The sequence below is a fragment of the Cervus canadensis genome, chromosome 25 (assembly GCF_019320065.1).
Source record: "Cervus canadensis isolate Bull #8, Minnesota chromosome 25, ASM1932006v1, whole genome shotgun sequence".
Lineage (NCBI taxonomy): Eukaryota > Metazoa > Chordata > Mammalia > Artiodactyla > Cervidae > Cervus > Cervus canadensis.
In genome coordinates this window covers 45,569,949-45,590,524 of record NC_057410.1, presented here as the reverse complement: position 1 = coordinate 45,590,524, position 20,576 = coordinate 45,569,949, and the positions used below count along the sequence as shown (strand labels likewise).

Here is a 20,576-nt window from a genome sequence, read left to right as displayed (position 1 = left end):
AGCCCTTTGATATATCTCATCTCATTTGATCCTCAGGACTACCAGTTGAGAACAGTACTATCACTATCTCCTTTTATCCAGTAGGAAACTGCAGCTTCGGGAGGTGTAACAACCTGCCCAAAGTCACCCAGCGAGGCAGTGACAAACCAGGGTTTCTAATCTAGGTCTACCTGGCCTGAGACCCCAGCTCTACACCTTGACTTCCTGTTGCCTAACAGAGCCATCCCTCTGCCAGAGCTGGTACCATCCCTGCACCATACCAGCTCTATTCCTCAACTACCTGCTTCAGCCACAGAGCCACCCTTGTACCGTATCTGTTGACCTCTGGCCACGTGAGTCCAGAGAATACAGCCCTTGTCGTGTGTTTAGAGATGGTGGCTTATTTTTGTATTTTTCTAATTCCTTGCTTAAAATAATCCCTTCCCTGTATTTATTTATCTTCCCTTTTGCAGAATGCTTATCCTTTTACCTATTTTTTTCCTTATTTGACCTCAGTGAATCCCTATGAGAAGAGAAGAATACATTTGATTATTATCCCTTCTGATTCAAGGTGATATTACCCATCTCCTTTCAGTTGATATATTTAACTCAGACCACCTCAGGATCAGAAAGGAGAAGTGGGGAGTTTGTTTCAACATGTTTCTGCTCCTCTGAGAAACCCTTTCATTTCAACAGTCTGCAGATATCCATGGAAGACCTTGAGACAGTCATTCAGGAATTGTACCCCGCTGATTCCTGCACACTCAGGAAGACATGAAAGCAATTACAAATTGCTTAACAGATGATGCATAATATTAGAGCTGAAGAGTCTGGCTGTGAACACTTCCACCAGGGACATGCTGCCACGTGAGGTTTTTTTCCGAGTTCAGCACATCATGCTAACAGTATCTTACTGGATTCATCTTAGATATGATTGCATAATGACCCCATATAAAAAGAATATTAAAATTTCACAATATTTGCCACAGAGAGGAAAGAGCAGGGGCTTCAGTGCTTAACAAAACCTGTGTTCTGGGTTCAAAGGAGCATCTTACCTTAACAAAGTTACTCCACAGGGCTAAGCCCCAGTCTGTCCAATTATAAAATGGAGATAATGGTAACCTGTATTTCAGGGCTATGAAGATATGGAATAAATTATATGAAGTATCCAGCTTCCAAATTAGAGAAGCTGACCTATGAATGGCAGTCTGATATCGATCGACAACTAACATTAATTGAGCACTTCCTGTGGCCCAGCTTCTGTTGTATACACATCGCATATATTAACTTTTTCATCCTCACAACAGTCCTTTGGTTTAGTTTAGTATCAGGATGAGATGGTTGGATGGCATCACTGACTCAATGGACATGAGTTTGAGCAAACTCCAGGAGATAGTGAAGGACCGGGAAGCCTGGCGTGCTGCAGTTCATGGGGTCGCAAAGAGTTGGACACAACTTAGTGACTGAAAAACAACAATTCTACTGATAAGGATGCAAAGTCACCCAAAGGTTAAAAATGTTCCCGGATCACACAACCAGTACGTGACATGATATGTCAAGATTTGAACTCCATAGTCTCACTGCAGTGTTAATCATGGCACTGTCTCTAAAAATCAGTTTTGAGAACCTCACACATTTTAGGAATAAAAACTTAACCTCTGATCAATTTTCCTTTCTGTTATACCTTATTTGTAAGCACAGGAAACTCTTACTCAATGGCACCAGGAAAAACTGTCTCTGGTTACCTCTGTAAGCAGTTCAACTTTACCCTCACACGAAAACGGTTATTCTTAATTTATGCTAGACACAACTTCTTTCAGAAAGATTTCCCACCTTACCCTGTACCATTGTAACCAACAAGGGACATCACTGAGTCATTTTGCTGCCTTTAATTCACTCTGGATAAATTTCAAAGTAATCTTTTATATACTATTACATATTTTCTTTACATTTTTGTCTTTTTTCCCATGAGCTTAAACCTGTAAGCCTCTTCTATCTTATCTCAAAAAAGTAGTCATATGATCTATATTCATATATAGATTCTATATATATTCTATCTATATATATAATATATATATTAGATATATACATATTCATATATTCTATATTCATTATATTCAACCAAATCTTTTCAAATATTCAAGGACTCTTGCAGGTAGCACAATTTTATACATGTTTTTCTAGCTTCAAATTCGAAATGATTTCCCTTAGAGTTCACATATTCTTTCTCCCAGTTGAAAGATTCCAGGGGGATAATCTGAAGTTTGTATGGTGATTTTTCTTATGTAATGTTTTTCATTTATTTGTCAAGAATATGCATTTCAAAGCCATGGAAATAAGGTTTACCTCCAGCTCTGCATCTGTCCCTCTGCAGAATTTATTGAACAATCACGGTTACTACTTTTCTGAAATAGATTTCCATGGAAATCTGCAAGCTACTTTAGGGTACAGTGTTGGCAAACTTCTTTTATGAGATTTTCAAATATGAAAAAATCCTCTTAAAATTTTTTTGTATTAACCTCTAGTAGCAGGATATTGCATAGTAAAACCATATATGAAAATCATATATAAAAACTCATCCTAATAAAATGATTAAAAAAAAATCATCTGGTGAAATTGACCAATATTTATCAGTCCATTTTTTCAGTCACATTTTCTAGAAACTAAGTTTCCTTCATTAAAAATATGATGTGCATAAGTTGAAAACCATAATGCTATTATAAATAAAAGAGGGAAAGTACTGTAGTTTAAAATGCCCTAAGTTACAATTGCATAACACATGTTCTAAAATTCTTTTAGTCGTCATTTCTCATAAAAATCTATGATGTCCTTTACATAAAAAACCCTGACATCACAGCAGGGTCACTGCATCTATCAGTCTGAATCCATGCAAAATGAAGCAAATAAGATATACCTATGCGCTTCTTTGTCTGAAGAGGATAGCTTCCATTCAAATTCATATCATACTCATTTGCAGATAAACTGTATTTTTGTACTGTGTAATGTAGTGATATCCACATTTCCATGCAAAGGACCGTTGAATTCCCTAAATGATGCTCTGATTTTCTTAACAATGAACACCAGTGAACTTTCCCCTAGGCAAACCAGATGGAAACAAAATTGCTTCTGCAAAATGAACAATTTGTGAAATCTTGGCAAATTGAATTCCAAATATGCTTAGAGAAAATCTTGACTTCCTTTGTAAGTCTAGCACAACATGCAATGCATTGAAGGCCTACATGAGAAATACACTAATTAGCTGCATAACCTTTAAGGAGAAACGAATGAGAACAGATCACCATTGGAGAGAGAAAAGCCAAAAACTCTAAAAAAGAAGTAATATGCAGATGGGACAGTTTCACCAAGAAACTTATCATCTTTGAGATTGGTGATCTGTTGTGTGAAGGGGATAACTCAAGCTAAGCAAATTTAACATTGCTTCAAGTCAATTACATAGCCAAGATGAAAATCTAAATTCAAATATCTAATCCATATGCCTATAATTTGCTGCTCCATATAGTCTCATCTTTATTTGAAAACTGAATTAACTGGGCTGTGCATGAGAAAGAGTTTGTTTCCATTACCCACAATCTGATCATATTACTATTTCCATAGTGACACTGAAACTGCCAAGTAGATGCAAGATGCTTGTGGCACAGAAGATGGGCTGAACTTTTTCCTTCATTTCAAGGGATCCTGACAGTTCTCCTGGCCATCTATCTATGGAGGGTGATAATGTCCCTGGAAATGGCCATAGTCATAACTGGGATTTATACATATTCAGAAATTCGAATATTCCACCTTAGCTATTATGTCATCAAGTAATGAGGATCCTTTTGCATCTTTATAAGAGCCAGCTGCTCAATGTTTAATAATAAAGAAGTAGTAGACACTTTCAAATGGTTATTCTACTTATATTAAACTAGCAAGAAAAGATATTAATATACTTCAAGTATAGGTTTAATATTTCAAAGCTCTTTTCTTTCATTTTATTCTTACCAGTTCTTACTAGAAAACATAGTTGCACTATTATCTATGAATCTAGTTAGAGTTTCTCGCCAACCAAACTAGCCAGATTCCTCACATATCATTTTTTTTCCATTTATTTTTATTCGTTGGAGGCTAATTACTTTACAGTATTGTAGTGGTTTTTGCCATACATTGACATGAATAAGCCATGGATTTACATGTGTTCCCCATCCCGATCCCCCCTCCCACCTCCCTCCCCATCCCATCCCTCTGGGTCTTCCCAGTGCACCAGCCCCAAGCACTTGTCTCATGCATCCAACCTGGGCTGGATTCACTAATGATATTCACCCTTGATAATATACTTGTTTCAAAGTTGTTCTCTCTGAACATCCCACCCTCACCTTCTCCCACAGAGTCTAAAAGTCTGTTCTGTATATCTGTGTCTCTTTTTCTGTTTTGCATATAGGGTTATTGTTACCACCTTTTTAAATTCCATATATATGCATTAGTATACTGTATTGGTCTTTATCTTTCTGGCTTACTTCACTCTGTATAATGGGCTCCAGTTTCATCCATCTCATTAGAACTGATTCAAATGAATTCTTTTTAATGGCTGAGTAATATTCCATGGTGTATATGTACCACAGCTTCCTTATCCATTCGTCTGCTGATGGGCATCTAGGTTGCTTCCATGTCCTGGCTATTATAAACAGTGCTGCGATGAACATTGGGGTGCATGTGTCTCTTTCAGATCTGGTTTCCTTGGTGTGTATGCCCAGGAGTGGGATTGTTGGGTCATATGGCAGTTCTATTTCTAGTTTTTTAAGGAATCTCCACACTGTTCTCCATAGTGGCTGTACTAGTTTGCATTCCCACCAACAGTGTAAGAGGGTTCCCTTTTCCCCACACCCTCTCCAGCATTTATTGCTTGTAGACTTTTGGATAGCAGACATTTTGACTGGCGTGTAATGGTACCTCGTTGTGGTTTTGATTTGCTTTTCTCTGATAATGAGTGATGTTGAACATCTTTTCATGTGTTTGTTAGCCATCTGTATGTCTTCTTTGGAGAAATGTCTGTTTAGTTCTTTGGCCCATCTTTTGACTGGGTCATTTATTTTTCTGGAATTGAGCTGCAGGAGTTGCTTGTATATTTTTGAGATTAATCCTTTGTCTGTTTCTTCATTTTTAAAACCTGTTCCCAAACAGTACTGTTTTCTCTTTGACTCTGTCATGTTTCTTCCTGTCCAGTTATTCACTCATGATATTTATACATTGCCCTTGGCATGCATACTCTCCCAGAAAGCTTGATTCCCAAGATTCTAATTCCATATTCCCTTTGCCTTTAATAAGAAACTCAAATGATATCTTAAACCTAAAGAAACTTTTTATCAGCTATGTGCTAGAAAGTTCTATTTTTTTTTTAATGTCACTCATACACTTAGCATAGCTCTCCATTTTTTCCCCATCAGTGTGCTGGCCAACTAATTCCAAACTTTTCTTACAATACTACAAAAACTAAAAAAATATCATTTTCTCTATCCTGTCCCTTTCTCACAGTAAAACACAATTATCGTTCTTGACCTCTAAATTTATATCATCTTTTTGCCATTTGGCAGACCCTTTGTTAGTCCAAACTGATGAAAATACAAGCCTTGCTTAATGAAAGAGGCAAACAGGGAATAGACATCTTTAGGAATATCAATATTACAAGTGCTATACTGAGAGTTTGGAAAAGGTGCCATTGAAATGCAAATAGGGAAGAAGAGCCAGTTTCTCTTGAGAATGGCCAGGGAATGACTCAGTAGAGATGACAGCTGAGAACTGAGGAGTCCAGTAGTAAAACAAAGGGAAGGAGGTTATACCAGGCAAAGGAAGCAGGATGTGCAAAGATTTGAAAGCGCAATAGAACATGGTGCAATTAAGAATATGCAATCGCTCTGGTTCTATTTTCTGTAACCAAAAATGACTTTGCTTTCATGTAGTAACATTTCTTTTGTGTAAGTGTGCTATCTCCTGCAATAAATCTTTATATAATACTTCTATCACTTTCCTCTGTATATCCATGGCCTTCATCCTCTAGTGTCATCTTCATAGGCTGCCCTTTGTATGGTCAAAAATCTGTTCAACTGGGACCACCCTTTCCAAGAATCTCTCAAAAGGGCTTTGTTTAACCTAACTCCTCTCTTTTTTGCTGTCTTAATTCTTCTTGCTCATGTGGATCATAAGAGCCAGGAACAGTCACAAACATTAGTCTTTTTTCCCCCTGCTATACATTCACACTCACACATCTAACCTACAGTCCATCCCTTTCCAACAATCCATTCCCCCAACTCCCATGACATTCTTCCCCTATTGGTGGGTATCAAGAAGCCTCAAGCCAGTCCCTTCAGGAATATTCACTTCCCTCTTTATTGTAAAGTACTTGTACTCTACTGTAAGATTTCATTCTGCCTCTAGATTTTGGCACTCTGCCATCTTCTCCTGGAATTTTTACCTTAATTCTTCCCCTTTCTGACTAGCTTATCTAAATTTCTGGTGCATGTTCAAATTCACTTTCAAAGAACCATAAATAATATGTAGCACTGATGCTAATTTCCTCATTTAATCAATAATAATGTTCTCATATCCCCCCGAAGTACCCAACTGCCACCTTCTTGAGGGACCACCTACCCCAAACACTTCACTTTCCTTTCATGCTTAACTCCTCATGTTGCCTTGTGATTTGTTGACACACATTATCAAGGACACTTCTGACTGTTCCAGCAGTATCCAGGATGCATTTCTATTCTGGGTTAAAAGTGGCTGCAAAGTGGAGTGCTCATATTCCTCTCAACAGCTTTCTCTTTCTGCCTGTTCTGCTTCCCTATCCTAATGCTAAATCTCTCTGCTGCTGTTAATGCAGCTTCAACATTTCATAGTATTTTTTTTTTCAATGAAATTGCCATATGACCTATATCCTGTCTCAACCCTGAAGTTGAGAACTAACAGTCTTTGGTTTTCATTTGCTTGGGGGATATCAAGCAGTGCCTCGTGCTTTTCCGTCTGATACAGTCTACAAAATATATCCATTTTCTCTGTCATTTGAGGTTTACATCAAACTCTTTATTTCTGTGGATTTGAATTATGGCAAATACCTCCCCTGGGTTCTTCCTAGTTGAACAAATAATTAGGGTCCCAACACCGAGGCATTCGCTAGGCAACAGCTCATCCCTTATAAGTTGAATCCACACACACACACCTCAAAATCCGCCCACCTCTTTCCTCGCCAGTCCCAAGTTATTTGATTTTCCTTATCTTTCCTCTCCTTCTGCCCTCTTGCTAGTGGAAGATAAAATAAAAAAAACTGGCCTTTTTTCCCCTTTACTGTTTTCCAAGTTTCTTTTCTCTCTTCTATTCCGTTCTCTATTTTTCCCCATTGCTTTGTCTCAATTTATTGATAAAGCTCAATTTATCGGCTTTCTTTCTTGTCTTTTCTCTTTTATTAAGGCTCCTATTTGTTATGGACAGACCCCTTGACAAGCTGAAGCCAGAAGTAGAAAACTGTGTGTGGACCTCTGACCACTGCTTTTGACTGTTTGTTTCTTAAGGGTTTTATTTTGTATTGGGGCATAGCTGATTAACAATGTTGTGATATTTCAGAACAGCGAAGGGACTCAGCCATACATGTACATGTATCCGTTCTCCCCCAAACCCCACTCCTCTCCAGCCTGCCATGTAACATTGAGCAGAGTTCCCCATGCTATACCGTAGGTCCTTGTTAGTTATCCATTGTAAATATATCAGTGTGTACATGTCCATCCCAAACTCCCTAACTATCCCTTCGTAACCTTGCTTTTAAATGGCTTTTCTCCCCTTGCCAGCTTCTGTGTAACTAGCCTAGCTTCTACCTTGCTCTTTCTGTCCCCTTCCTTCTGGTCTTCTCCTCCACGATTGTGAACTCCCCTTGGCTCACAGGTGATTCTCATTCATGTAATCCTCACAGAAAGAAAAAAAAGATAAGAGTCATCTAGTTTAATGGTGCAGGAAGAACTTGCTTGGATCACTGCACCCTCGCCACCCCCCCACCTCCCCGAGGTGGCTGGTGGCAGAACTCAGGTCTGAAGACCTTTTACCCTCTCTTTCACCCAGCCCACCCTGAGAAGGAAAACCTTCCTGGCTGGAAAAATTGATCTTACTTGTTGGCGGATATTAATCTTCAAATAAAGTCTTCCTTCCTTAGTCCTATCACTTGACCCTGGAAAACTGCAACCTTCTCCTCTTTCTGCCAGAGCATTTATGCTCCCTGTTCAGTTCCGCTAACACATGACATTGCTTTTCTGTTAAAATTTGTCTCTCCACTACATCCTGAACTTCTTTAAAGTCATCCTATCCCTCTAGGTATCTATGGAGCGTAGACTAAACTCTGGACAAGTCTTGGTGGAACTCAATCATTGCTTAGTAAGAAATGAATGAATGAGACTGAATATAAAGTTAATCCAAATTAAATAGTATCCTCATAAAATAAATATTAAAAGAATAACATAGTCTCATTCACCTAAACAATTCACTGTCCATTTGCACACTAGGTCAGAGTCAGTCTTTTTAGCCTGGATACATCCACAGCAACATTTCACAGTCACCATCTGGACCATTAGATGTAAATACCGATTTGGCAGGTATCTCAGGGGTAGAAGAGAAGTTATGGGAATTAAATGAATTTGAAAGATATCACCACACAAAGGATATATTTAAAACCACCCTTATGTTATTAAAATTAAAAACCTGACATTGACCTTTCTTATAAATGAATAACATCTTTGTATTTTTACAAATGGAGAACATGCAAAGAGTCTAGATTCATTTTGAGAGAGTGTTGGACTGCCATTTGTCTGTCACCTCTAAATAGATTCTCAACCTCAGAGAAAAACCTTCTATTCAGAGAATTTATCACCAATTTAACACACAGAAAAATCTTAAGATTAATATAAATAGAATATGTCCTTTTAAAATGTCACAGCATTGAGCCAATTCAGGTACCTTTTTAAAACTCATTCAAAAGTACAGTATTTCCAACAAGCATGTGAACTTAGCCTCATTTGCAAAGGTCATTAAAGTGAACACCTCTTCTTACACTTAAAATGACGGATGCTGCTATAAAAGCCACCAAATAAATATTCATTTTAATCAAGCTTTTTATTTACCCAATGGAGATGACCTCTGTTCTAGTATCTATAATGCTTTTCAAAAAGGAAAGATATTACTGTAGTTATCTATATTAAGTCCTTAATTCACGTCTACTCTATTCAGTGGGTGCTTTTAAAATTATCAGAATTATCAAGCTGCTCAGAACAAAGGTGCTTTGTGATTGTCAGCTCCATATTCTAAAAGAGCAGGTTAATTTCTCTGAATCTCACAGTTGGAACTTTCTAACACTAACTGGCAGTTCCACCTAGTGATCAAGGCAATTGACTAAAATAAATTACACATAAAGCTGAGATTCCTAATAGTAATAAGGCCCCTTCATGGGCTAATCACATCAGCAAAAGCACTCATCTGTTGGCTGCAACTCTATGGGGTCTTGAATCTATCGTATAAAAACTACTTTCAGAAATGTTTTCATTTCCAGTTTTATGAAAGGACTAACAGAGCCATGTCTACATCACTAGGAACAAAAAAGGACTTCCAAATATATTCATTAGTGGACTGTTTGGTTAAACTAGAAACTGTTGCTATACTGAGTACTAGTGTCCAAGCTGTTTACAAAATAAGATGGGTAAGGCTCTCCTTTCAATGCAATCAACCAGCAGTTATTTCTAAGTCCCTATGATGTGCCTTATTAGGTAATACCCCTGTTCTTCTGGAGTTTAGGGTGAGGGAAACTCGCATACATGAATAGAGAAAAATATCATCTCTAGGCACCATACTACTGGCTAATGGCTATAAAGCAATTACTAGCAGAAATCCTTGTGTGCTATGGAGATACTGAATTAAAGCTATGGAACTTGGACTAAGGGCTTCATACTTAGGGGTAATTTGATAAGTCTTAAGGGACTAAAGTCATTGTAGATGAATTCCCTAACTAAGCAACAATCTTCTGATGGGGAAGAAGAGTCATAAAGACAGTCATTGCTGTGATGGCTCCTCCACTCACACACGGCGTTGTACCACTCTCATAACAAAGACACTGATTTCACTGACCAAGAGCGTTGATGGCCAATGGCTCATAGCAACTGGGTTCCTCCTTCTCAGCATCTCCATCACAGCTGAGGCGACCCCTGGTCCAAGATGTAGGGAAAGGCCACATCTGAAGACTGGTAGATTTAGGAGCATAAACTCTCATCCCTCTTCAGAATTCAGATCAACTCTGAAGAGTTATCATAGCTCTAGAACTTCCCATAGGGTCAGCTGAGGCCTCTAATATGACTGAACCACAGCCCAACTTCGCCCAAACCATTCTGCTTTCTACACTTTCTCACAGGTGTTGATTCAAAGGACACATCCAAGTCAACCTCCCACAGGCAAATCTGAGTTTGCTTCCCTGGAGAACCCAACATGTGGATACTGAGGACATTGACTATAGCTGACTGTAGGGAATCTGCACTTATTCCATCAACAGGCAGATATGGCTGTACTGTCTGCTGTCACTTGTGGGCCTCCTGTTCTGGTGGGGAAAACCTCAACCAAACAGACCTTCTGGTGATATGTGCCAGGATACAAAAGAAACAGGGCAAGGGGGAGGTGGTGTGAGTGCTGAGGAGTGGGCGGGACTTCTTCAATAGCATGGCCATAGAAAAGCTCTCTAAAGCTGTGTTACGTTAAGCAGAAAGCTGAATAATCTAATGGAGCAACCCATGATGGTATCTAGGGGAAGAAGACTGCATGCAGAAGGAAGGGCATAGCAAAGGCTCTGAGTCCATGTGTGCCTAACAGGTTTGGAGGAGAGAAGGCAAACTTGGGAGAACAGCAGTAGGAGATGGAGGGGTCAGATCATATAAAGCCTCTTAGTATAAGAAATCCAGATTATTTTAAGTGAAATGGGAATACATGGAAGGGCTTTGAGAAGGATGGTCTCATGATCAGGTTCCAATTTAAAATGATCAGTCTGCCTTTTTATGTGAAGAAGAGTCAAGGAAAGAGCAAGAGTTGAAATAGCGTCGTTGTCAGGAGGCTATTACAGAAGCCTAGATCCAGAATCATGATGATTTAGACTGAAGGTCACCAATAGTCATGGTTTGCCTGGGACCAATGTGTCCCAGGATACAGAACTTTTGAGGCTAAAACTAGTCAAGTCTTGAGGAAACCAGGATGATTGGTCACCCTTCTTGGACTAGAATGATGACCCTATAAATGGAAAGTATGGGTCAAATTCAAAATATATTCTGAAAGTTAAGTAGGTAGTGAAACTGAAAAATATTTGGATAGTTGGGGCCAAGTATAGAGCTTCTGGAAAGACAGGAAGATGGGCTTGGGCCTTTCAAAGATAAGCTTGTCATTAGTATGTGATTGACATTGGACTTTGGAGAGATTATGGCAATCTTTGGTCAGACTGTTTCAAATGAGATGACAGAAGCATTTAAGGCATGACCTCACATAGTGGAGATGGCAGTGGTGAAATGGAGGTAGGGGGAATAGAGGTGGTACTGGAGACCATGGTGTGGTATGATGGTAGTGATGGTAGCAAATATAGCAGAGATGCAAGTCATACTGGAAGTGGAAGTGGTGAGGATAGGAGTTATGCAGATGACTGTGGTAGAAAAAAGTGAAAGACAAAATATACTTGAAGACACATTTACCAAAATCAAGCAATGTCAGGTTGAGTGACTAGAAGGCAACAAAAGGGAAGGTGGCCAATGGAAACAGATTAGTTGGTGACCCTGACAGAAAGGGGTATTAGGAAGGAAAACAGCTGAGGGGAATGTTTGCTGATGAACATCCATTTCGTTAGATGACCTTAACATGAAAAGAGAATATCCTAGTGGGTGGTCAGTTAGCAGTATTAGTTTATATTATTCCAGATGGCAGTCTGATAGTATAGAAAACTCGGGATTGAGTCCAAAGCCTTTGTTTCATGCTGACACATCAAGTAATCTAATGTAAACTAAGCTTAAAATATTTAGCATTGAAAAGCAACTTCAGTTGGTTAACATAAAATGCTTGCTTAATTTGACATTTGAGCAAATGAAATCTTACCTCTTGAAGTTCCTAAATTAATGAATTAAATGTATATCTGTAAAAGGTACTAAAATAAGTACTTTTCCTTAATTCCCTTTCTACCAAAACACCCATTTTGAAATGTTATCTTTCAGTCACTCATTCTTCCCCCATCCCATAGCTGTAAAATTACAGGTAAACTCACATAGCTTTTCTACTTGAGGTATGCTTTTTAAAACTACAACTGCTTTCTTCTGAAACTGTGTAAAATCTTAAAGATTCCGTATATGTCTCAAGACTGAAGAATAAAAATATACTAGAAGTTAGGACAACTCTCTGTTTAGAACAACTGAGATGCCTGCAAACTGCAGAATTAGATTTGGGGCCATGAAGAGAGGTATCATTTGAGAGAGAACAGTCATGTCAAAATGCCTCGTTAGAATGATTAGAGTAACCCAGTTCTCCAACAGAGTCCAACGGGGAGGCTATTGCGGCAAATAGACAGAATCCTGCAAAAAAACAACCCTCCTAACAAGCATTTCTGAACAGCAATTTTGTTCGTTTACATTTCTCTTGTCTCCTAAGGTTAAGATGAATTTGTCCATCCTTTGTATTAATTTTTGTGCTATTGAGGCCCATTCTGTATTTTCAGAGGCTATGAAAAGTAATTTATTCTACTAGATTCTCCTGATGTGTAAATTAATTCCTAGGGGTGAGTAGGCACTTCTGGTGAATTTAGCACATTATATGTAACTCTCTATTATCTACACTAATGGAAGGGAGGTATTACCTAGAAAATTAAAAACAGGAAAATGATCTCAAATTTCCATGTATTTCCTTTCTGAAAATTTGTGGAAAGTGATAATTTAGGGAATGATGTTGTCTTCAAGGAATTTATAGTTATGTGGGAAAATTAAGACTTGCACAGGTAAGACCAAATTAAAAACCTCAGTAACATAAGAGATACATAAGTAAGACACTGTGTGAACTCAATGAACGAAAGAACCATGGCTCTACACACACATAGTGATATTTTCAAAAGCATTACATCAGCACCATTTCTGTTTTTCTCTCTCCTTTTCTCTTACACACACACACACACACTGAAAATATTACTTCTCACCTAAAGATAAATCATAGAAATGTTTATCGCAGCACTGTTTATAATAGCCAGGACATGGAAGCAACCTAGATGCCCATCAGCAGATGAATGGATAAGGAAGCTGTGGTACATATACACCATGGAATATTACTCAGCCATTAAAAAGAATTCATTTGAACCAGTCCTAATGAGATGGATGAAGCTGGAGCCCATTATACAGAGTGAAGTAAGCCAGAAAGATAAAGACCATTACAGTATACTAACACATATATATGGAATTTAGAAAGATGGTAACGATAACCCTATATGCAAAACAGAAAAAGAGACACAGAAATACAGAACAGACTTTTGAACTCTGTGGGAGAAGGTGAGGGTGGGATATTTCAAAAGAACAGCATGTATACTATCTATGGTGAAACAGATCACCAGCCCAGGTGGGATGCATGAGACAAGTGCTCCGGCCTGGTGCACTGGGAAGACCCAGAGGAATCGGGTGGAGAGGGAGGTGGGAGGGGGGATCGGGATTGGGAATACATGTAAATCCATGGCTGATTCATATCAATGTATGACAAACCCACTGGAAAAAAATAATAATAATAAAAAAAAATCATAGAACAGATAGATACCCTTTCCTTTTTGACAGATGGATTTAATGAGTACCCAAAAACAGGAATTGCATTTTCCTAAATTGTTGGATTATTTCTAGGCTATTATTTCCACAGTGGAGATTCTGGGTACTTTAGCTAACTTAACATATGTCAAGTTATATAGAAGGCCAAAAGTAGTCGTATTAGGAATACAACAGGAGAAGACCTGAGGATATGCCCTTCTACACCTCATTCCCATGTTAGAGACCTATCTGCAGAGGTCTGACACAACAATTACATTAATTTCTTTGGAATTATTGGCGGGGGGTGGGGGAGTGGAGATACAAAGAATTAAACCTGGATTTGCCATCAGTTCAGTTACTCAGTCAAGTCTGATTCTTTGCAACCCCATGGACTGCAACATGCCAGGCCTCCCTGTCCATCACCAACTCCCAGAGGTTGTTCAAATTCATATCCTTCGAGTCGGTGATGCCATCCAGCCATCTCATCCTCTGCCATTCCCTTCTCCTCCTGCCTTCCATCTTTCCCAACATCAGGGTCTTTTCCAGTGAGTCAGTTCTTTGCAGTAAGTAGCCAAAGTAATGGAGTTTCAGCTTCAGCATCAGTCCTCCCAATGAATATTCAGGGTTGATTTCCCTTAGGATTGACTAGCTTGATCTTGCTGTCCAAGGAACTCTCCAGTATTCTCCAACAGTTCAAAAGCATCAATTCTCTGGCACTCAGCTTTCTTCATAGTCCGACTCTCACATCCATACAAGACTACTGGAAGAATCATAGCTTTGACTAGACAGATCTTTGTCAACAAAATAATGTCTCTGCTTTTTAATATGCTATCTAGGTTGGTCATAGCTTTTCTTCCAAAGAGGAAGCATCTTTTAATTTCATGGCTGCAGTCACCACCTGCAGTGATTTTGGAGCCCAAAAAAATAAAGTCTGTCACTGTTTCCATTGTTTTCCCATTTGCCATGAAGTGATGGGACCAGATGCCATGATCTTAGTTTTTTGAATGTTGAGTTTTAAGCAAACTTTTTCACTCTCCTCTTTCACTTTCATCAAGAGGCCCTTTACATATACTTAATCCCATACATCAGGGAACAGTCTAGTGCCTCCAGCATCTGAGAATACAACAGAATCTACACCCTTGCCCCTCTCTCATGCTTATAAATATGAATGAAAAAAATCTTGTTTGTGTTCAATACTGTCCTTAGTTAGCTCAAAGAGTAAGACATTTAAGACGGTTGAACTTATAGATGTCTTCTGAAAAAGGTAAAAGTTCTACATAGCATCATCACTTTAAGCTCTTCATCAGTTGTTCAGAAATGCTCAAATATAGGATTGGTGAATGTTCTTGGAACTGAAATATGGTACCAGTGAAATAACTCGAGGGCATGTGAGAAATTTTGTATTGCTATGTATTTCACTTTTTAAACCATCGCTTAGATTCTCATAAATTTTAAGATAAGGAAAAAGAAATTTAGACCTCAATGAGTGAAACTAAAAGTGCAAAATCTTATACTTTGTTGCATTTCTGCTATTAGGAATTTACAATTTCTCATCAATAAATAGAGTTTAAAAACACAAAAGCAAGTCCATTTCCTCCAAACGTCTAGATATTACACATAATCCTATTTGAAATGTAAAAAGACAAAAAAAGGAGGTAGGTTGATTCTACCAAAAAAAAAAAAAACCTGTTAGTCTCTTTTCAAAGCTATTTAATCAAGTTATGAATATTTGCCAAGAGTTACAGTACATTCAGAATGTAATCTCTAAAAAAGTCATCTTGATCTCATCTCCTGAACCAGTGAATTATGGATGTATTTTGATGAATGTTAAAGTATAAATGAGCTATTTAAAAACTGAAAGATACAATCACTCTTGATGATACCTTAGTGAATGAAAGACCACTGAGTAAGTGCCAGTGAATGTGAGAGTTTTCCGATTCTAATTGTGATAATCCTCCTTCCTGAGGTGTTTACGATGTGTATGTACAAACTGCATTCGCCTTTATTTGGAAGATTATTTATACTTTCTTATTGGTTTTCATAGCAAGAGAAATTGGGTGATATCTGCTTCTCCCTTCGCTATGTACCTACCGCTGGCAAGCTGACTGTTGTCATTCTGGAGGCAAAGAACCTGAAGAAGATGGATGTGGGTGGCTTGTCTGGTAAGTCTATGATGTTTATTGGGGGGTTTTTTAATGCAATTTCATCATGGACACCAAATGCATAGCACAGATGCCACGATGCCCCACTCCTTCATTGGTGACAGTTCTCTTTTCCCTCGGAGCCTGAAAGCACTCTCAGAATTCATCCCAACACAGAGCCCCAGGAAGTTGCTCTCAATTTATTGGAATTGGCAGAGAAGATGAAACCTATTTTCCTGCTTCATAGCCCAAATATCAATTATCCTATAGCACTGAAAGCCAAAAATGTTTGCTTATCTTCTGAAAGGTGACATCTATGACCAATTACATAATTTCTTTCAGTTTTTTGCTTTTGATATTTGGTCGAAATTCATTTATGATGTGAAAAATAGTTTTTTATCTGAGATGTATCAGATATTATTTAAGTGTTTATATTTATATAAGCAAAGACAAGTATTAGGTAAATTTATCAAATGTAGCCTAATGTAACTTTTAATAATACTATTTTATTAAATATTCAGTATTTCAAATATATGTGAACAGTAAAACCTGAGGGTACATTCTCATGGTAATATATTTATTATCTATAGCTTATGTTGGTAATGGAAAGACTTTGAGATTTAAAATTCTGTACAACCCAATTTTAGTTTTCAAAGAAGTAAACTCTTGCTCAAAAGAAAAGTCAACTCAAGGACTTATCATTTCCACAGCTGAACATCATTGTTTTTATTTTCTTCTCTGTAATTAAATCAATTATATATTTTCTAATAACTTAAAATGTGGAGGAATTTTCTTGATATGGCACAGGGTCATCATAGATAAACTATGGTTGTCACTGTTTGTGGCTATGGAATTAGAACCAACATTACTGGTTATCCAGTGCTTTCTCTAATAAAAATATTGCAAACTTCAAAAGGTCACTCTCATGGAGCATGGTGATTTTATATTCTAAGGCATAACAGCTAAAATACGCTAAAGTGAAGGTTCCATGTACTGAACCACTAATTTGTCAGCCAAATACTCCTGGTGCCTAAATTTACTTCTCTTTATAAATAAGTCACCCAGGAAATCTGCACTACTTCTTTCACATCACTGAGACCCCATTTAAAAACTTACTGCTTTCATTGCTTTAAATTTGCTTTGTTTATACCATTAGGCAATGAGCAGTTTCTTTTAAAAATGTAGAGTATTAATTGTGCCAAAGGTGCAAAATATATGCAGACACATATGTGTGTGTCTATGCACATCCACCTTGTCCTGGTTCTGTCCAGTAAAAAAGGCCTATAAACAGACTGACCCAGTAGCCATGGGCATCCCTAGAACCAGAGATGGTTTGAAATACAATTTCTCACTAGAAGAACATGGAGTTTACTGGCTCTTTGGTAGATTCTAGGTGTGGCACAGAAGGCATTCAAGACAAGCCCAGAACAGTTCATCATAACAGAAAACAAGGAAGCCTCATGTCAATAGGCTTAGGAGTCACCTTGCAGTGACTTCCACTGGCCAAAGATGTGATCATTTGAGCATCAGTAACGCAATAAGTACAGTATATCTGAACCTGAAAACAAAAGAGGGTACTCTTTTGTTTTGAATTTATGTGCAAAGACTTTTAGGCACAAGAATATTTCACTCCCAGAGTTCTACTTAGTATCCTAAAGTCTGACTTTGACACCTTTGACCTCTCCACTTCCTTTGGCTCAATAGCCAAGTATCATCATGTAGTTCGTCTGTATCTTCTCTCACACATTTCTGTTCAGACTCCTGTGCCAACTGCCTCCTCACTCACCTGTATCTCATGCTCCCCTGAACTTCCTCCCAATACACCTTTCACCCTTCAGAGTTCCAGAAGCAGCTCTACCATGAGGCCAAGAAAACTTTAGGGTCCCTTATTGTTGTCCTCTTCTAAGGCCCTAGAAATGAGTTCCCGTGGTCATAGACAGATGCTGATGTAGATAGATGTTACATACTTGTGCATCACAGCTTGTGCCTCTTGACACTCTGACTTCTATCTTCCGTCTCACTTGTTATGTAGCGTCAGAGAGGCCACAGGCACTTTTGAGGTTTAGCTAAGGGAAGCTGGGTCTAGCCGGACGTATTTGTGTGGCTGTTAGTCATACCCATGTGTACTGGGTTACTGCTGGGTGTCGAGGGAAGGAAGGGACCCCAGCATGACTCACACCACCCACACTGCTAACTCAACACTGTGCCATGAGAGGGGCGAGGCCAGAGGTCGTATCTGATTCAGTCTTCCTAACTTGATAAAAAGGAAGAAATAGATTCTTCTTTCAAATGTTGAACTATACTTGCTGAAAACAGTTAACTGAAACCAAAGTGGGCTTTTTTGTCCTGGTTTACGATTATATTAGCTTCACCACCCACTCATCCCAGTTTGATCCCTAAATTTGAATTACCTGAAATGATTTTGTTGAACTGTTAAATATTAAATTAAGGCTATTTAAAGGCTAAATATCCTTTAAGAGTCCTAATCATATGGGCTTCCTGCTGTCTGTAAAATTATCACAGTCACTTAGGTCTGCGTAATAGATACTTCCAGACTATGCCCCACCATATTTTTGTATTTTAACCAAGTTGACCAGCACACTGAACAGGTTATGTAATTTGCTGCCTCCACTCTTTGCTTAAGTCACCTTCACCTGGAATTCTCTTCCATCCACCACAGTCTAGCTAAACCCTAACCATTCTTCAGGCCCAGCTTGAGTCTTATTTCCTCCATCCATTGAATAACTATGTATTGTTTCCCTACTCTATATTAGGTATTGTTCTGAAACTGGGTTTACATCAGTGGCCAAAATAACCAAAGGGCCCTGCCCTCAGGCACCTTATATTGTAATGTGGGGAAACAAACAGGAAGCCAATAAATATGAAAGGCACATGGGACACCGAGAGATGATAAGTTCTATGAAGAAAGCAAAGCAGAGATGTAGGATGACAGATGCTGGGGAGACGTTTTAAAAGGGGTGGTCAGGGAAAGTCCCATGAGTAGCTGAACTTTTGGCAGTGACCTTGGAGAGTTGACAAAGTGAGCCTGAGGGGTGCCTGGGAGAGAGAGCAATTTAGGTGGAGGGATTCCATGAAGCCTTTTTTGATCCATCCTAAAAGAATAAATCTTTCTCTTTCTTAAATGCCAGTACTTTGTTTACTTCCTGCAAACTTCACACTTCTCTCACTAGACTGGGATCTGTATTTATATATCCCACCATGCCTGCACTGACGGTAGCGTCAAGCCAAGCTGCTGAATGAATAATGAATTATTTAGAAAGGAGTTATGGCCTGAAAAAACAAGTCTTGCATTTCAAATTTGTTTAACCTACTTACCATTAAATAACTTTAAGTACTTGGATGGTCTGTCTCAAAGTTCGTTGACCTACTGAGAAGACCAAAATTATATAATGAGGTCATTTCAGGTAATTTGAATGCCAAAACATATTTGTTAGACATGGCTAGTAAATTGGAACCAAAATGGGGTTTTTGCCAGTGTTTAAGTTCCAGTCTCCCACTATTAGCAATTTGACATTGGACAAGTTATTTAGCTTTCTAAGCCTCAGTTGCATTATATGTAAAGTTGGAATAATAAGAGAATCTTGTTTATCAGGTTATTATGAGAAATAAATGAAAGCACAATAAAGTGCTCACTAAATATTATTGTAATTGTTTCTATTGAGAATGTTATAAAATCTTGGGCTAAATACGCAAAATGTGAAAGCAACCAGTGGACAGTTAAATCAATGGCTTGATTCACTGGGGAAAAAAAATGTTTGATGGGATAATTACGTTTTGTGAATACATCAACAGAAAATTGGATTAAAGATTTACTGAGCATGGCCCTGCCCATCAGAACAAGACCCATTTTCCCCCTCATTCAATCTCTCCCATCAGGAGGCTTCCTTAAGCCTCTTATCCTTCTCCATCAGAGGGCAGACAGACTGAAAACCACAATCACAGAAAACTAACGAATCTCATCACATGGACCACAGCTTTGTCTAACTCAGTGAAACCGTGAGCCATGCCTGTAGGGCCACCCAAGACAGACGGATCATGCAGGAGAATTATGAAAAAACCTGGTCCACTGAAGAAGGGAATGGCAAACCACTTCAGTATTCTTGCCTTGAGAACCCCATGAACAGTATGAAAAGACAAAAAGATAGGACACTGAAAGATGAATGCCTCAGGTTAGTAGGTACCCAATATGCTACTGGAGATCAGTGGAGAAATAACTCCAGGAAGAATGAAGAGACAGAGACAAAGCAAAAACAACACCAAGTTGTGGATGTGACTAGTGATGGTAGTAAAGTCCAATGCTGTAAAGAGAAATATTGCATAGGAACCTGGAAAGTTAGGTCCATGAATCAAGGCAAATTGGAAGTGCTCAAACAGGAGATGGCAAGAGTGAACATAGACATTTTAGGTATCAGTGAACTAAAATGGAATGGAATGGGTGAATTTAACTCAGATGACCATTATATCTACTTCTGTGGGCAAGAGCCCCTTAGAAGAAATGGAGTAGCCATCATAGTCAACAGAAGAGTCCAAAATGCAGTACTTGGATGCAATCTCAAAAATGACAGAATGATCTCTGTTCGTTTCCAAGGTAAACCATTCATAGCACAGTAATTCAAGTCTATGC

General features: G+C 38.5%; 1 protein-coding gene across 2 annotated transcripts in view; it reads left to right on the top strand.

Annotated features, from left to right (window-relative positions):
• SYT1 (synaptotagmin 1) overlaps nt 1-20,576 on the top strand; it is a 583,367-nt gene that overhangs the window by 464,972 nt on the left and 97,819 nt on the right. For both annotated transcript variants that reach the window (XM_043447114.1, XM_043447113.1), the window contains exon 9: nt 15,835-15,952. In XM_043447114.1, the coding sequence (XP_043303049.1) occupies nt 15,835-15,952 (118 nt within the window). The remainder of the gene's footprint in view (nt 1-15,834; nt 15,953-20,576) is intronic.